This window comes from Mobula hypostoma, chromosome 24, assembly GCF_963921235.1.
Source record: "Mobula hypostoma chromosome 24, sMobHyp1.1, whole genome shotgun sequence".
Taxonomy (NCBI): domain Eukaryota; kingdom Metazoa; phylum Chordata; class Chondrichthyes; order Myliobatiformes; family Myliobatidae; genus Mobula; species Mobula hypostoma.
The window spans coordinates 19,027,396-19,045,958 of NC_086120.1; the positions used below are offsets into that span (position 1 = coordinate 19,027,396).

At 38.5% G+C, this 18,563-nt stretch overlaps 1 protein-coding gene across 1 annotated transcript in view; it reads left to right on the top strand.

The window, feature by feature from the left end:
• Window positions 1-2,485: 2,485 nt before the first annotated feature.
• The window catches only part of tmem259 (transmembrane protein 259), a 74,277-nt gene continuing 58,199 nt past the window's right edge, over window positions 2,486-18,563 (top strand). The window contains exon 1 of the mRNA XM_063032129.1: window positions 2,486-2,879. Coding sequence (XP_062888199.1) covers window positions 2,700-2,879 — 180 coding nt within the window. The 5' untranslated portion in view covers window positions 2,486-2,699. The remainder of the gene's footprint in view (window positions 2,880-18,563) is intronic.

Here is an 18,563-nt window from a genome sequence, read left to right on the forward strand (position 1 = left end):
CTATCCAAAAGCCTTCTGAAATTCCAAGTGCACAATATCCACCGATTCTTCGTCTATCCTCCTTGTTATTTCTTCAAAGAATTCCAACAGATCTGTCAGACAAGATTTTTCCTTAAGGAAACTATGCTGACGAGGGCCTATTTTATCATGTGCCTCCAGGTACCCCGAAACCTTATACTCATCAATCGACTCCAACATCTTCCCAACCACTGAGGTCAGACTAACTGGCCTATAATTTCCTTTCTCCTGCTTCTCTCCCTTCTTGAAGAGTGGAGTGACAATGGCAATTTTCCAGTGCTCCAAAACCACGCTAGAATCAATTGATTCTTTAAAGATCATTACTAATGCCTTTGCAATCTTGTCAGCCACCTCTTTCAGAACGCCATAATCATATCACTAGAGATTGTTGAGAGGGACAACACTACCTAAAATTCGAGGACATAATAATAGAAAATGAGATTATCTCATAAATAGTAAACAAGTGTAATAAAATAACCTCATCTTCAAATCTATTTACTGTATTTAAATTTGATATTGTCCTGCAGCAGATTGCCAAAGCCACAGAAGAGATATAAAAGTCCCATAAAATATATGTTGAATAAAACACTCAGACCTTGAAAAAGGGTCATGAGGGATAATGAATATCTTTACTTGTTGCTTTTTAGATGACGTGTCAAGCCAGAGATTTCATATTCTCAAATTATACATTGTGTAAGCAAACTAGGTGTATAACTATTTCCTACAAATTTAGTAAATTATACCTTTTATTAAGCTATGTCATAAATTTGCTCTAAATATACAGTACATACTATTTTAAATATATTAAATTATTAAATTATTTATCCTTTTGTTAAATAAATTTGTTTAACAGATTAGACCTGAAACAAGATTTGACATTAGATGATCTGTTACTTATCAAAAATTGGAAAGAGTTACTACAGAGATACTTATTTTGTTTAGTTGAAATGGAAAGGTTGCTTATTTTGCTATCCTGGATGCATAATTAAAAATTGATCTGGATTTCAGGGCAATTTAAGATTTTTTGGGGGGATATGACTTAAAACCATGTTTTCTGGCTAAACTTTTGATAAGCTGCCACTACAGCTGAAGAATCTGAGGCATTAAGAGAATCAGAATCAGATTCAGGTTTATTATCACCGACATGTGACATGAAATTTGTTAACTTAGCAGCAACAGTTCAATGCAATACATAATCTAGCAGAGAGAGAAAAAATAATAATAAATAAAATAAAAACTAATAATAAATAAACAAGTAAATCAATTATGTATATTGAATAGATTTTTTCTAAATGTGCAAAAACTATATATTAAAAAAGTGAAGTGAAAAAAGCTTCAATGTCCATTTAGGAATCGGATGGCAGAGAGGAAGAAGCTGTTCCTGAATTGCTGAGTGTGTGCTTTCAGGCTTCTGTACCTCCTACATGATGGTAACAGTGAGAAAAGGGCATGTCCTGGGTGCTGGAGGTCCTTAGTAATGGACGCTGCCTTTCTGAGACACCTCTCCCTAAAGATGTCCTGGGTACTTTGTAGGCTAGTGCCCAAGATGGAGCTGACTAGATTTACAACCTTCCGCAGCTTCTTTCAGTCCTGTGCAGTAGCCCCTCCATACCAGACAGTGATGCAGCCTGTCAGAATGCTCTCCACAGTACAACTATAGAAGTTTTTGAGTGTATTTGTCGACATGTCAAATCTCTTCAAACGCCTAAAAGAGTATAGCCGCTGTCTAGCTTTCTTTATAACTACATCGATATGTTGGGACCAGGTTAGATCCTCAGAGATCTTGACACCCAGGAACTTGAAGCTGCTCACTCTCTCCACTTCTGATCCCTCTATGAGGATTGGTATGTGTTCCTTTGTCTTACCCTTCCTGAAGTCCACAATCAGCTCTTTTGCCTTACTGACGTTGAGTGCCAGGTTGTTGCTGCGGCACCATTCCACCAGTTGGCATATCTCCCTCCTGTACGCCCTCTCGTCACCACCCGAGATTCTACCAACAGTGGTTGTATCGTCAGCAAATTTATAGAATCATCAGCTCCTGCATACTTTAACTCTTTTAAAGTGAACATTAATCTCAAATTTAGGTGTTTGATAATGTCTGAAATTACTCTGTTCAATTTCCGAAAGCTGAAAAATTATTTTGTTTCCTGTTTAATGTTTTAGCTTATAATTTACCAAGCTATTTCCTAATAGAAAGGTTACAAAATTATAACATCTTTTTGAGAATATCCTGAGATATTCTGGATTTAATACTTCTAAAGCAATTATATGCGGAGTGATAAGTCCTCAGCCATCGGAAGGTTCAATACGCGATGCATGCCTACGATGCAGTAACTCCTCCGAGAAGGTGGGAGGCGTAGTTTCTGATACGCGACGCGTCCTTCGGCCGGTGGGGACGGGCCCTGTGCATGTAGTAACTCCTCCCAGCCTGCGGGGGGCGCGACGCTTGGGAGTTGGCGTGGGACAGTGTACGTGTTGCAGTGTGGGATGCGACAGGTCCGGAGACTGTGGAGCGCGGCTGGAAGGGGCGGGGGGAAAGAAACTGTAAAGATCAAATTGGTTTAGAAGTGTGTTTTGTTTTCTGTTCTGGCATTAGACCATCGTAGTAGTAACTCATTAAGTATTGATTGTGGATCAGACAAGAAAAAACGAAATCTGATCATCGGGGCAATTTGAGAAAAATGTCGGAAAATCAACCGAATAACCCGAACCGGGTGAGGAACAACAACCTGAACCCGAACCCGCTCATCAATGTCCGAGACCGGCTCTTCCACGCACTCTTCTTCAAGATGGCCGTGACATACGCCAGAGTGTTTCCCCCATCCTTCCGCAGAATGTTTGAGTTCTTCGTCCTCCTGAAGGTTAGTATTTCAATGTGATTGCCGGAGGTTGAGGTGACATGGGAAGGGGGTGGGTAACCCCCACTCCCCGGGAATGTGTAGGGTCGTCGGGGTGAAGAGGCCTGTGCTTTATACGCATGCGCGCACTTTGTACAGTAGGCCATTTGCCCCGAACTTATCCGGACATTAGGGTCTCTGACCTAACCTGTTTTCTTTTGCCTCATTTATACTTTATACACGTCTATCGATCTCTGATGTAAAATTAACATGTGACCTGGTATCAATTTGCATTTGTGGAAGGACATTACAAACTTCTTCACAGCGAGTATGGAAATGACTGTTTAACTTAAAACCGTAAAGACTAGTTCTCATTTTTGAACCATGTCCCTTTCAACCCGTGGAAATCATTATTTGTGTGTACTTCTATCAAGCTTTTAGTAATTGACTACTTAAATTGGATCACTCTTTAACCCTCAGTGCTCCTCTAGTTTCTTTAGTTACTCTTTGCAATTTAACTCCTGAATTGTAGATATCCTTTTGATAAGGCTATACTCCAAAGTGCAAAGTAAATTTATTATGAAAGTACATATATGTCACCATATACAACCCTGAGATTCATTTTCTTGTGAGTATACTCACTAAATAATGACCATAATCAATGGAAGGCTGCCCAACTATGGCCTCAACCAGAGTGCAGAAGACAACAAACTGTGCAAATACAAAAAGAAGAAACAATAATAAATAAATAAGCAATAAATGGCAAGAACCTGAGATAAAGCATCCTTGAAAGTGAGTCCTTTCGTTGTGGGATCATTTCAATAATGGGGCAAGTGAAGTTGACAAGTTATTCCCTTTGGTTCAAGAGCCTGGTGGTTGAAGGGTAGTAGCTGTTCTTAAATCCTGAGGCTCCTGTATTTTCTTCCTGATGGCAGCAACAAGAAGAGAGCATGTCCTGGGTGGTGGGGTTCCCTGGATGCTGCTTTCCTGTGAAAGCATTTCATGTAGCTGCGCTCAATGGTTGGGAGAGCTTTACGTGAGATGGACTCGGCCTTATCCACTACTTTTTGTAGGATTTTCCATTCAAGGGCATTGGTGATGCAGCCAGTCATTATACTCTGCACCACACACTGATAGAAGTGTGTCAAAGTTTTTGATGCCATGCTGAATCTCCACAAACTCCTAAGGAAGTAGAGCCACTACTTTCTTCGTAATTGCACTTGTGTGCTAGGCCCAGGACCGATCCTCCGAAATAATAAAACCCAGGAATTTAAAGTTGCTAACCCTCTCCACCTCTGGTCCTCTGATGAGGGCTGGCTCATGGACCTCTGGTTTTCCTCTCCTGAAATCTATAATCAGCTCCTTGGTCTTGCTAACATTGAGTAAGAGGTTGTTATTAAGACACCACACAGTCAGATTTTCAATCTCCCTCCTATATTCTGGTTCATTAGTAGTGTCATCAACAAACCTGAATGTGGCATTGGAGCTGTGCTTATCCACACAATCATGAGTGTAAAGCAAGTAGAGCAGGTGGCTAAGCTCACAGCCGTGTGGTGTACCTGTGCTGATGGAGATGTTGTTGTCAATCTGAATTGACTGGGATCTGCAAGTGAGGAAATCTTGGATCCAATTGCACAAGGAGGTATTGAAGTGGTCTTGAAGCTTATTATTAACTCCTCAGAGATGAGGTAGTCCAGTCTATATTCTAGCTCTAACCAGTGTTTTACATTGCTATAAATTAGCTTGGATCTAGTATTTTAAATGTAATAGCTAGCATCACCCTATGATTATTTTTCTGTTTATGCCTGTGACATTTCATTGATCTATGTGGATTGCAAAGTATCTTTGAAGATCCACTGCTACTGACTTTTTATCATTTAGGAAGTACTCTTCTGCCTGTTCTTCATTTGGAATGCTTTGCTGCAGTACCAGTCTTTTTTTTGCTTTGTGCTAGAACTAAGCATATCCAGTCTGGGCAGATTCTTGGAAAAGAGGGGAATGATCCATTTGTGGTCTTAAAGGAAAATGTATCTTTTATTGTGCAGGGATAAGTGATACTGGTATGGCAGCTACTGGTATTGCTATAGATCCTGCCTGTCTTAGCCAGAAAAGTTGCTTGTGATGTTACTACTGAGGAACCCAAAGTACTTAAATTTCAACAGTGGAATATTTAACATTGCAGTCACTCTTAGAATAAAATAACTTGTTCCTCGATTACATCCCAGGTAGCTTACCTCTTGTCATACCTGTGTAACAATGAGACTTTGAAATATAGGTGAGACTGTTTCTAATCTAATGTGCCTTATTCTGTCTCTACCTTTGAAGTTGGCTTTTCAGACTTTACTGCAGTGGTGAATAGCTGTCCTCCACTCTCTATTGTGTTGCATTCTGCACTCCGTTTATCTATAGTTTTTCAGTTTGATGGTCTCTTGGCTCTTGATATATGGTTACGTTTAACAGAGTAATGTCTAGACTCATTAACAAATAGTCAACTTTCAAGTACAGTTTATTGAGCGACACTGTTACTCAAAGGTCTGTCAATTTTCTGCCATTAATTGCTTTTAGTGTGGATACTGTGCAATTCCAGTTTCTCATTGTCTGAATGAAATTTTCAATCATGAAGTTGTCTTTTTGTTGTAAGAATCAAGTTTACTATCACTGAAACATCGTGAAATTTGTTGTTTTGCAGCTGCAGTACAGTGTACAAAAAACTAAATTATAATAAGAAATATATATTAAAAATAATTAGTGGAAAAAGAGAGCAAGAATAGAAAGATGGTGTTCATGGGCTGGTTCACTGTCTGTTCAAAGCTCTGATGGCAGAAGGGAAGAAGCTGTTGAGAGTGGTTGATTCACACTGGTTCAGGAGCCTGATGGTTGAAAGGTAATAACTGTTCCTGAACCTGGTGTGGGACCTTGGTCCTGTAGCTTATAGGTCAGTTCTGAGGGGATGATAATGTTGAATGATGAGCTGTACTCAGTGAAGAGCATCCTGATGTATCCATCTTCACTGTCCAGATCTTCCAAAGCTGAGTGAAGAGCCAATGGAATGGTATCTGCTATTGACGTTTTGTGACGGTAGGCGAATTGGAGCAGATCCAAGTTAGATTACCACGTTCTTCTTGGGCGCTGATATATTTGAAGCAGGTGGATTCCTTAGATTGCCAAAGCAGGAGGTTAAAGATGTTCGTAAACAGTCCAGCCAGTTTATTAGCGCAGGTCTTCAGTACTCAGCCAGGTACATTGTCTGGTCCTGTTGTTTTCTATGTATTCACCCTCCTGAAGGATATTCTTACATTAGCACAAAAAAATGGATTTACTGGCCATTGGTGTAATTAGTTTTTATGGACTCTTACTGTAAATAAATTGTAAAATGTTCTATTTTTAAAAAATGAGTTTGTAACAAGTAAATTAATAAGACAAATAGAGGTAAATGGGTACAGTCCTGTAAATTCGGCTGCAGTGATCATGCTTAAGATCTAAATATTTCAGAATACTTAATTTTTAGAAAATACAAGTAAATGAGAGGAGTAACAGCCCTGATTTGAAACATGGTGTAAAAATGGAAAGTGGTGGAGTGGAGAGATCTCAGTTCAGAAAATTAAGAAGTGGGATCAGTTTTGATCAAGCAGAGAATACAATGTCTGGCACTGTGTTCGCCCCCTTATTTATAGGCTCCCAAGTAGTGGGATGCAGAGTGGGAATCAGAAAATCTGTGCTTCTTATAACAAGGGGAATCATGTGGACTATTCTCTGAATATAGACCAGAGCAATGATAGTGTGGAATGTAGCTGAGATGGCTTTCTAATTCAGTGTATAAAAAACAGCAGGTAGTCCATTTTGGACCATATTGTCTAATAATGAAATTATGGGAATTAAGAAGCTTTTAGGGAAATGCTGAGTTCCTCCAGCATTTTGTGTCTGTTGCTTGGATTTCCAGAATCTGCAGATTTTCTCTTGTTTGTAATGTCATAGTTTTTTAATAACTATGACAGAGAAAGTAAATAGCTATTCTGCTTCCTTCATAGAAGAAGATATAAACCATTTTCTGGAAGTGGTAGAATGAATGAGAAACACAAAATATATTAACATTAATCCTATAACATTAATTCTCAAAATTTGATGGCTTGTATCTTATGGTTTTGAAGGTGCTGGCAATTAGATATTAGTTGTTTCTTTCCAAAATTCTGCAGATTCTAGTTCAGTTCTCACAGATTTGAAGGTAACAGATGTAAGGCAAAAATGTGTGCAGGCAAGGCAAATAATTAGGAAAACTCACAGAATGTTATAATTTATTGTAAGGCAAATAGACTACAGTAAATAGGGGGAATATGCTTCAGCATTGGTTAGTCCCTATCTGGAGGATTATGCTCAAAACTTGCTCTATTATTCAAGCAAGGATGTAAGTGTCCACACTGTTGCAGTACATTTGCAAATCATGAAGTTGTGTGATTTACAGTGTAACCTGCAGACCTGGTCCCTATTGGTGGTAGAAGTAGCAGGTTTTGTGGGCACTACCGGAGGACGGTGTGACTAATTGCATTGTTTTGAGTTGGTACACGCTGCAGCCACTGTGTGGAAGTATATGTTTGGAATAGCGAATGCGGTGCTATTCAAATCAGCTGTTTTGTTTTGGGTGGTTTTGAATGGCTTGAGTATTGTTGGAGCCTGCCTTTGTCCATATTGTGGCAAATATTCCATTATTATTAGATGGTAAAAGCTTCCCAGATCGACCTGCTCTTGCAGCCATTGTATTTATATGTTAGTTAGGGCTTTATTGTCATTGCTATAAGACAATGAGATTGCCCTGCTACTTTATTCAGTATAAAACAACATACTGGCAATTCAGTTACTGAAAACACAATGACTGAATTTAAAATAAGTTCTGAGTTATTTAGAGTGACATCTAAGCTACAACTGAATTAAAAAACAAACAACTCTAAAATGGAACATTGTTTAGTTGCATGACAGCCCTGTGGGAAAAAGCTGTTATTTGGTCTGGCTGTCCGTGCAGAAATGTTTCTGTATCTCCTTCCGAATGGTAGGAGATTCAACAGGTGATTACTGGGATGGGATGAGTCCATCACGATGTTGTGAGCTTGCTGTAGGCATCATGAGTTGTGGATGATTCCCATATCTGGTAGTTGTACCCCAGTGAAATTCTGTGCAGTCCTTACCACTCGCTGAAGTGCTTTATGGTCGATCTTTTAGATAGTGTACCATACTGTTATGCGGTAGGTCAATATGCTGTCAATTACACGTTGACAAAGGTTTACCAGCAGCTTTTGGGGCAGATTTTCTCTCTTTAGTCTAAGATAGTGCAGAGACTGCTGAGCCTTTCCTACTGTCAAGGAGGTGTTGGTCGAAGAGACTCCTCTGTAATGTTCCCTCCCAAGAACTAAAAGCTGGAGATCCTCTCCACTGCTTCATTGTTGAGTAGTGGAGTTTGTTCATACTTTTTTGATTTCCTGAAATCAATAATAATTTCTTTGCTTTCTTTTGAGTGAAAGGTTATGTTTCTTGCACCATTCAGACAGTTTCTGCATCTTCTGTCTATGCTGTTTCATTGTTATTTATAATTAATCCAATCACTGTGGTGTCATCTGGACTCCTGACTATGCTCAATTTCACAGTACAATGGTAAAAATTTGTTGATTTTTAAATCCCTTGCAAGTTTCTTCTCAACTTTTGCGATTTGCTTCCTTTTTGTTTTTTGTATCACTCCCAATTACCAGAATCCATTGGTAGATTGTTATTTTCAGTGCTGCTGTAGATTTGCTTACTCATACAATTTTAGTTGCCCGATTTTGCAAATTGAGCTTTTGCCACTTTTGCAGGCAGTGGGATTGCTCAACTTCATACATCATGCTCAAACTGAAAAACGGTGTATTGCAGTATATTCTTCAAAATTACCCAGTGAGTTTCTGTTGTTTTACCCATTAATAAGTTTACCTAGTCTACTTTAGGTTGTCTATTTCATCACACCAAGGTAAGCCTTACCCAAATCTAGGATTGTTGCATCATGTTACTGTTTTATCCCTATATTGAACTTAATTGTACTATAATAACTTTTAGGTGCTTACTTATACACTACTGAGCTGTAAAATGTCTTAGTATTCATTACTAAATTTAATATCACCTGACCTTCCAGCAATTTATTGTAGAAGTCTGTAGAGAACAAGTTCAAGATATTCCTAATCCTATAGGCATCAGCTATCTTAATTTACATGAAAATTAAAATTCTTTGTTAAAACTGTCTTCTTTTGCTTCATGCTTGGCTAATAATCTGTACTTATACATTCCACCATTACACAGCTATTCCTAGGCTACATGTACACAGCTTCTAAAATGGTGTTAATCTTTTTCCATTTCTTAACTCTACCTGTTATTTTCCACTGCCAACTTATCTGTCATGAAATCTTGACATTATTAATGTAGTTTTTTTCCCTAAATTACTGGAATTATTTCTGCTCCTTTCTTTGTAGAGTTTATAATTTGAATTTTTTAGTCTCATTAATGATTATGGTATGTTTAATTAACATCCATGGTCCTTATAAAGAATGCTTGTTGGGGGCCACATTCTCTAACCTGGTTTTTTTTTTGACCCAGTGTTTTAGTTGTATATCTCTTACTTATCTTTCTAGATTTATATTATTAAATATATCCATTACACTGGACAACAAATTTTCTTGAAAGTGTTGCTGCCTCAGAATTTTTTTTTGTTCATGATAGAGTGCTTGAAGCTGAACACGAATATAATTTCAGGTCATTTGTATCACACAGGAATCTAGAGAAACAAGAAATTAACTTTTATTGAATATAATTCATTTAATTGCATAACAGAGCTGACTTTTGCAGTAGTTCAACTAAGCTAAAAATGTTTTGTTATGCTTTATGTTTGTACTGAATGAGGCTTCTCGCTTAAGTGTTCAACAATAATTAGCCAGCATTGATAGATGCCAGTTGCCCTGATACCGTTTCTCCATGACCATTGTGCAATGTCCTGGTGAAACCTTTTACCATGGTTGTCACTGACGGTGCCAAGATTTGCAGGGAGGAAGTCTAAACCAGAATGCAGAAAATGCATCTTTAGTGACGTTTTGTACACTTGAAGCATGTTGTCAACCAGCTACACGTAGTTTGGTGCTCTATAGTTACCAAGAAAATTTCCATCAACATCCTTGAATGCCTTCCATGCTATTTTCTCCGATCCTACTAGAAGTTCTTCAAAGGGTCTGTCATTCACCTGTTTGATTTGTAGACTACCAAACATACCTTCTTTGGTCTTGGCATCAGTTATTCTAACTTGAATTGTGAATTGAAATAATAAATATACTGTAGTTTTTTTTTAAACTGTTGCGTGATATGAAAATTCCATGGTGATTTTCATGATCAGCAGCTCAAAATCTGTAAGATATACCCAAAAGTAATCAGGAAGCAAAATCTTTGTTTTCAAATGTTAGTTGAAGATCCTAATGCACAATTTATAAATATTATTATGATCTCTTTGATTGCTTTTGAGTAATTATTAATATTACTTTGGTTCCCATCTTCTGTATTTCCTCTTGTACTCCATTAAAAGATTTTGTTGCAGACTTTCCATCATGACATTGCTTCTTACCTCTGCGCATCCCCCCCCATTTGTTAATGATTTTGCAAATTTGCACATGGCAGACATAATCAGTGATTAGAAATCTTGACTGTAGTACTTACCAGATTCTACCATATTATACAGACCAGTCAGCACATCCTGAGTTGGTGCATGATAATGACAGGATTCCTCATCCTCTCCTCCATATCTTTTCAAGCTTGATTAGAGATGTATGTAACCTAGCCAACAGAAAAGCAGCTTTTCGTATGTAATTTGCCTGAAATGAATTTTATCAGTCTCCAAACTAATTATTGAGTTCCCTGCAGACTCATGCTTCCTAATAAAATTCCATTTTGGAGAGCTTGCTTGTCTCCACTACCATTATTTGGCCAGATGAGTGGTCTGGACCTGAAAGGTTAACAGTCCATTTCCCTCCACAGGTGCTGCTTGACCCACCGAGTTCCTCTAGCAATTTGTTTGTTGCTGTGACTGTCAGCCTTTTGCCTTTTTCTGATTTTTCTTTCTTTTTCCACAAACAGCAAATGATTAGCAACATTTCAATGTATTTTTATTCTATACACTAGGTGCCTGTCCAAGCCTGTCTGGTCATCTTATCGTGCACATGATCAATATCTGCAAACTGCCAGCTACTCATTTATCCCAGATTCTTTCTTTGTGTTTTAGGATAGAACAGTTCAGCACTGAACAAGCCATTTGCTCATGATGTTTTGGTGATCATGGGTACTCTTTGATGTGGCAGGGTATCCAACTTAGAACACTAGTCATTGACTGAGGCAAATATTCAAAGTGAAGCCTTTGCTACAAATGTATTCCCTCAAGGCATTCTCACCATAGCCAAAGTGGAATGTCTCCAATTCAAATTTGTGACCTTTTTTTGCCTTAGTTTATTATTCATATAATAACCTGCTTTAAGCTTTTCATTTCAGTGTCTGGCAGTAGTCGTTAAAAGAATGAAATTATTAAGCACTACCTCAAATTACAAGTATTGCAGACGGAAACAAATGCTTCCTCTGCATTAAATTTCACTGACTATATATTTTAAAATTTACACTCCAAGCATTCCATTAAGCCTATTTTTATGGCTTAATGCTTAAGTTTCTATTAAATATTTCAGTATTATTTTCATTGTAAATGTTTTATATGGTTAGAAGCACAGTAAAGTTTATGAAACCACCTAGTTTTCTTTATGTAGATTGCAGGCAAAGGTTGGAGCAAAATATTTAATTATATAAAAGGATTATTATTTTCAGAATAACTAAGCAAAAAACAAGCAGCAAATATCCAGAGTCTGATTGCTATTTAGATGTCTGGGCAAGAGGTCATTGTGTCCAACTGGACACGAGTTGAAGTAGGACTTCTAGAAGCCAGAGGTACATGTGCAATTCTGTCCTTGAATTCTCAGATGATGAAGTATTCTCTCCCAATTTGTAATAAAACAAGGTTGTGATTGGCTTAATGAATGGCAAGCAATATTTACAGCACAGAAGTGCCGGCCAGTAACCAATTCCAGTAAGAGAGATTCAAGTACTTTTCCGTAACATGCAACAGCACTACCATTGTGGAATTCAACATCCTGGTGAGGTGGTGACAAGGTTAGTTTATGGATCTGCGCATAAGTACTGTGGGTTAGGTCAGAGGTTTTGCATTCTGAATTTTCTAACCTGAGGAATAGGAGTTCATGTGCAGTTGCTCTCTGGTGACCTTTACTCAAAAAACATGGGAACCAGCATGACGCTTCCTTCGAAGTCACATAGCCGTTGCATGACAATATCGACATCCATAGGTAGCTTTAAAGATTTCTCAGCATTCCTATTTTGTAATTGAGTCAAAGTCTGGTAGGACCCCACCTAAAATATCAGTAGGTGAACCTTTCATCATGTGTATCATTTTGAGGTGCTTGATTATGTTGTTTTGACTGCATTTCAGAGGGCAAAAATTGCTTGCTAATCAAATTGCTCAAGCATTCCATAAATAAAAAGTATACTTGATATGGTGATGAAACCATATTCCCGACAATCATGAGTTAAGTGAAATAATCTGGTTTTGGTTCCTTGGGTTTAGTAGCTTCCTACTAAATTGTATGGGTGGGTTGGGAGACTGCCAGTTCTGTTAACAATTTCCATTCCCTCCCCCTCCCCTCCCTTTCTTGCTTATCTAATAGAAAATTCTCTAGAAATGCCTAAACAAAACACACATTAATTTGATATTGCCGCTAATTTACTCAGTCTGCAATATCCAGCATTTTGTTATTTTGTATTTGGTTAATTTACATGCAACAGCAGATTGTATTATCGGGGAACGAGATGTAAGAAATACGCAGTGTTGAATTAAATTGATCACACAAGGCTATTTCATTAACACTTAGATTTCACGAAGTCATACAAAAATTATGCAAATAATCAATAAAGAAGCAGAAAAAAAAGTCAGTAAAATTAAAATATACCACCAAACCACAATTAATTAGTATTCAGATCCATGGGAAACAGCAGTTATCTATAAACCATCTAAGATTTCAGTAAACGGCTGAAAGGCAACACACAATCAAGTACCTGCAGAATATTCTGCAGTTTGAAGGGCATATGTGGGCTTATCGTTCTGGCCACTTGTCAGTGGTGATCTAGTTATCATTGGGGGAATGGATGGTATTTTTCAATCTCCAAACCTTCAGCATGACTCAGAGCTTCCAGGAAGATTAGAAGTCACTACAAGAAAAATAAAATTTAACCTGTTCATAAAATGATGAACAGGACAAGTACCCTTTTTGTACTCTAACTTACAAAATTTTAAAAAATACTTTAAATTCTAGAATAAAACAAGGAAGTCCTTCTGCCACAATTCTCTGTAGCTAGCAAAAATTTTAACCACATTCCTTTGTTCAGCTTAAGGCTTACACTGAAACATTGGCCTACCGTTCTTTCCTATTCGTAGTTATCCATTGACTCATTTTGTCTGGAAACAAATATAAATATTTGTGTGGAAACATTTGTATCCATATTGGTTAATGTTTTATTTCACATTGACCTTATTGATTTGTTATTGACCTGGAATTCAAATAATTTCTGCTCACTTGATCTCAGCCTCCCACCAAAGAAACTTTAGCATTTTACACAATTCAAATGCTGTGGAGCTTGCAGTTAAATAATATCCTACTGCTTTTCTGGATATTGCAACCAGCTTCATACGTTACTTTGTTGCTAATGACAAACAGACTATTTTGGCTCATTAAATCTATGGAGTAATTCCATTTACCTGCTTATTTTCCCTATAATTCATTCTCCCTACATTCCCATTAACAACCCCACCCCAGATTCTAACATTTACAATATACAATTAATCCACAAAGCTGTATATCTTTGGGAAGTGGGAGGAAATCAAAGCACCTTGGGAAAACCTCAATAGTTAAAGGAAGAATGTGCAAGTGAAAACGGGATCAAACCTGGACAGGGAGCTCAGTTTTTTAAAAAAGCTGTAATTTCCTTTATTTCTTTCAGTTGATTCAACTTCCATCCTTCTCCGTGAAATTGTAGCCATATTGTTCTTTAACCTGAAACTGTTTCCTATTTAGGGTTGGATCCTTCAAGCACATGGCTCCTGAGGAAAACTTCCATTCTAAAAATATTAGTTTGAATCGTCTGAAATCCTGTTTAATTATAGGCTATGCGCTATTCATCCCTGAGTTCCCCAAGGCTATTGAAGCAGATGCAAATCAACTTGCGTGTGTACTTTCTATCTTACTAGTTTGCAGCTCAGAAAGGAAGTTCTTCCCATTTTTTAAACTCCATTTGTGGCTCATATTGCAATAAAACCATTTTTAACATCCCTGACTAAGATTTGATTTAGTATAACAGTAGTAATAAAATATTGGCAGTACCTAAAACTGGAAATATCCATTCTCCTCTGGTCCATCTGAGTTCATTGTGTTACCCTTGTAGGAATCCCATGTTAGTAATATCATTGATTTTTACTGATGTAAAACTGTGTTGTATTATAATGTGAAGATCTCTTGAAATTGGTGAACTTGCTGATCTAGAGTCATTATGTAAAATATTATTTCTATTATAGTACATAGCAAATGCAGTGGAATAGCGAATCTGTTTTGGCCTATAGGTTCTTCTTGGAACCAATAAAAACAGAGTATGATGGTGCATACAGTACTATGCAAAAGTGTGCATGTAAAAAAATTGTGAAGTGAAGATGCTTTCAAAAATAATGAAATGATAAGTTTCTAAATAAATATCAAAAAAGTACTGTAATGAGAAGTAAATCAATATTGGTGAAGTTCAAAGTACATTTATCATCAAAGTATGTATAAATTATCTAACCTTGAGATTCGTTTCTTTGCAGGCAGCCACAAAACAAAGAAACCTGAAAGAACCCATTAAATAAAACGTCAAACACCCAATGTGCAGAGAGAAAAAAAATTGTACAAACAATAAAAATAAGCAAATAGCATTCAGAAGAAAAGTGAGTCCATAGACATGAAGTCTGGAGCAGGCCACTGCCTCAGCTCAGCAGCCCAACCTTCGCCTTTTGTTTTGATGCCCTGCCTTATCAATCCATCTGGCCCAGCATTTAAATCTTCCAAACATCGGGTCTTTTCTCACACTACAACCTGAGCCCTGTCACATCAATTCGCTGTAAACCTGGACTCTGACCTTTGCAAATTGGCCTGGCACTTAGATCGATTAAATCTCACGCCCAGCGTAGGTGGACAGGCCTTGAATTTGCCTCTCCTCCGCTCCACTTGCCCAGACTTAGCTTGAGTATGTCTCGATCTCACCTTGACACTGACCCGCAACTTGACTCCGTTGTTCTGATTGTCTATCGTATATTTTGCAAAAAGAAGTTTATTAATAAAGTATTTAGCTGTATTCTTTGTTTTATTTGTCACCAGTAGGTCACTGGTCTTCACCAGACCATCTTAAACTGGAAGGTTAATTGGTCATTGCAAATTGTCTCCTAATTAGGCTAGGGCTAAATCAGGGATTTCAGGGTAGTGCAGCTTATAGGGCTGGAAGGGCCTGTACTGAGCTCTATCTCAATAATTAAAAAAGAAATATTTCGTGCGACCATCCTTTGGCTCAATTCATCAACTGCACTAATTGTCTTAGGTACATTGTCAACAGGTACATTTAATGTCAGAGAAATGTATGCAATATACATCCTGCAATTTTTTTTCTTGGCAAACATTCACAAAAACAGAGGAGTGCCCAAAGAATGAATGACAGTAAAATGTTAGAACCACAAAGCCCCCCCCAGGTCCCCCCTCACACATAAGCAGCAGCAAAGCAATAACCACCCCTCTCCCCCACCAGCAAAAAAGCATCAGCATCCTCCACCAAGCACTCAAGCATGAAGCATAACATCAATAAAGACACAGACTTGCAGTACCCCAAAGACTACTCGTTCATCCAGTAATTGGACATACCACAGGCTGTCTCCCTAATAAGGGAAAAAGAGGTGTCCCCGTTTCACAGTGAGAGGGGAGACATAACAAACAACTCGTCGATTTATGGTGTTAAAAGTCTGTTGCACAGCTTTTTCTGAGCTCTGTGCCCAAAGAACTCGGGTCTCTGGGAACATAGCCAGCAGCCAGCTCGCTGCTTTTGATCTCCGTCTTCCACAATGCACCAAGCGGTGGCACTGACCTCAAGTCCGCTTGCCTCCAGAGCCACGAAAATCTGGCACCCTAAAGGTGCGCAAGTCTTCTAGGTCACATGCTTGGCATATCAAAAAGCGGCCAGTCATGGGGCCCCAAGAGCTGGTCCCATTTCCACAAAGAACTGAAGTCAGCATTTAGCTCCAGGTCAGGTTCTTCAAAATAACCCTAAAAAGGAAAGAAAGAGATATTAAACATAGAAATAGAGCTGTTTCCGAAGATGCAAGCAAAGGAGTTGCTGTTAGGCACCAACATCCTCCTGAGTTTCGCCCAATGCAGTTTTATAAGAAAATCTGCTGGTAGGTGGTTCAAGGCATCCTAGAGAACTTACCACAGTTCTGCAGACTTTGACCACCTCACTTACTTTAGTCTCTCCAGGTAATCCCAGATAGCTTCGATGATATTGAAATTGGGACTCTGTGGAGGTCAAACCATCTGTTGCAGAATTCCTTGTTCTTCTTTTCACTGAAGATAACTCTTCAATGAAGACTACTTCTGATAAGATTTCTCTGGACAGTACAGGGGTGTACTTGGGTTCCAGTAGTTCCCGTGAGTTCAGAGCTAATAGCAGTGCTGGACTTTTTTCAATTTAGAAGGGACATCAGTTTGACGTATCTCTTGTCTGCTGCGCTTAGTTTCCATGGCTGACCACTGTGTTTCTGGTCCTCAACCTTGCCTATTTCCTTGTGCTTCCTCTACCAGTCGATTTTCTTATAAAACTGCATGACAATGTACCTAAGATAGCATATCTTGAAACTCCTTTCTGCCATGAAATTTCTCCTTGGGAGAGACCTTGCTGATGGAGGATGACCACCTTGTGTCCTATTGCTGTGCTCACTCTTGCCATGATGTAAGAATTGATGATTTGAAGATTAAGCTGTCACACCTGCCACACCTTTTAGTTTGATTGTCCTTCAACCAGTTTGATTCTTTCTACACCGGCTTCTGTTTCAGTTAATCAGTTTATTTCATTCAACTCATTATGTCATTGATCATTAGCACCCATTTGTTATCTTTATTTAATCATGCACTGGGATGAATGCCTACAAAGTAATCAAGATTTTATTTGAAAAGTATATTCTCTCATCAAGGAAATACAAAAAAATTCTCTAACATTTAGTTTTTTTGGAAAATGGATGTTTGGAAATATAAAATTTGCTATTTTGTACTGACAGGAAATACAAAGTAAATGTTATTATCAAAGTACATATATGTTAGCATATGCAACCTTGAGATTCATTTTGTTCTGGACATACTCCACAAATTTATTTAATAGTAACTATAACAGAATCAATGAAAGTCTGCCCAACTAGGGCGTTCAGCCAGAGTGCAGAGGACATCAAGTTGTGCAAATGCAAGTATAAATAAATAAGCAATAAATACCGAAAACGTGAGATGAAGTGTCCTTGGAAGTGAGTCCGTTGGTTGTCGGAACATTTTAATGATGGGGCAAGTGGAGTTATCCCCTTTTGTTGAAGAGCCTGATGGTTGAGGGATAGTAACTTTTCCTAAACCTGGTAGTGTGAGTCCTAAGGCTCCTGTACCTTTTTCCTGATGGCAGTAATGAGAAGAGAGCGTGTCCTAGGTGGTGGGAATTCCTGATGATGGATGCTGCTTTCCTACAACAGAGTTGCATGTAGATGTGCTCAATGGTTGGGAGGGCTTTACCCATGATGGACTGGGCCACATCCACTACTTTTTGTAGTATTTTCCATTCAAGGGTATTGGTGTTTCCATACCAGGCTGTGATGCATCTAGTCAATATACTCCCTGCAGCACATCTGTAGAAATTTGTCAGTTAGAAATGTCATGCCAAATCTCCTAGGAACTAGAGGCACTGCTGTGCTTTCTTCTTCATTTTACTTTGTGCTGAGTCCAGGACAGGTCATCCGAAATGTAACACCTGGGAATTTAAATTTGCTTACCCCCTCTGCCTCTGATCCTCCAATGAGGTCTGGCTCATGGACCTCTGGTTTCCTTCTCCTGAAGTCTAAAATCCTCTCCTTAGACTTGCTGACATTGAGTAAGTGGTTGTTGTAGTGGCATCACTCAGCCAAATTTTCAGTCTGCCACCTGTATGCTGATTCATCACCAGCTTTGATTTGGCCCATGACAGTGGTGTCATCAGTAAACTTAAATAAGTCAATGGAGCTGTGCTTAGCCACACAGTTATAGTGTAAAGCAAGTAGAGAAGGAAGCTGAGCACACAGCCTTGTGATGCACCTGAAACTGATAGAGATCATGGAGGAAATACTGTTGCCAATCCCAACAGGCTGGGGTCTTCAGGTGCGGAAATCCAGAAACCAATTGAGCAAGGAGTTATTGAGGCCAATGTCTTGGAACTTACTGATTAGTTTTGAGGGGATGATGGTATTGAATGTGGAGCTGTAGTTGATAAAGAGCACCTTTGCTATCTAGATGTTCAAGGGTTGAGTGA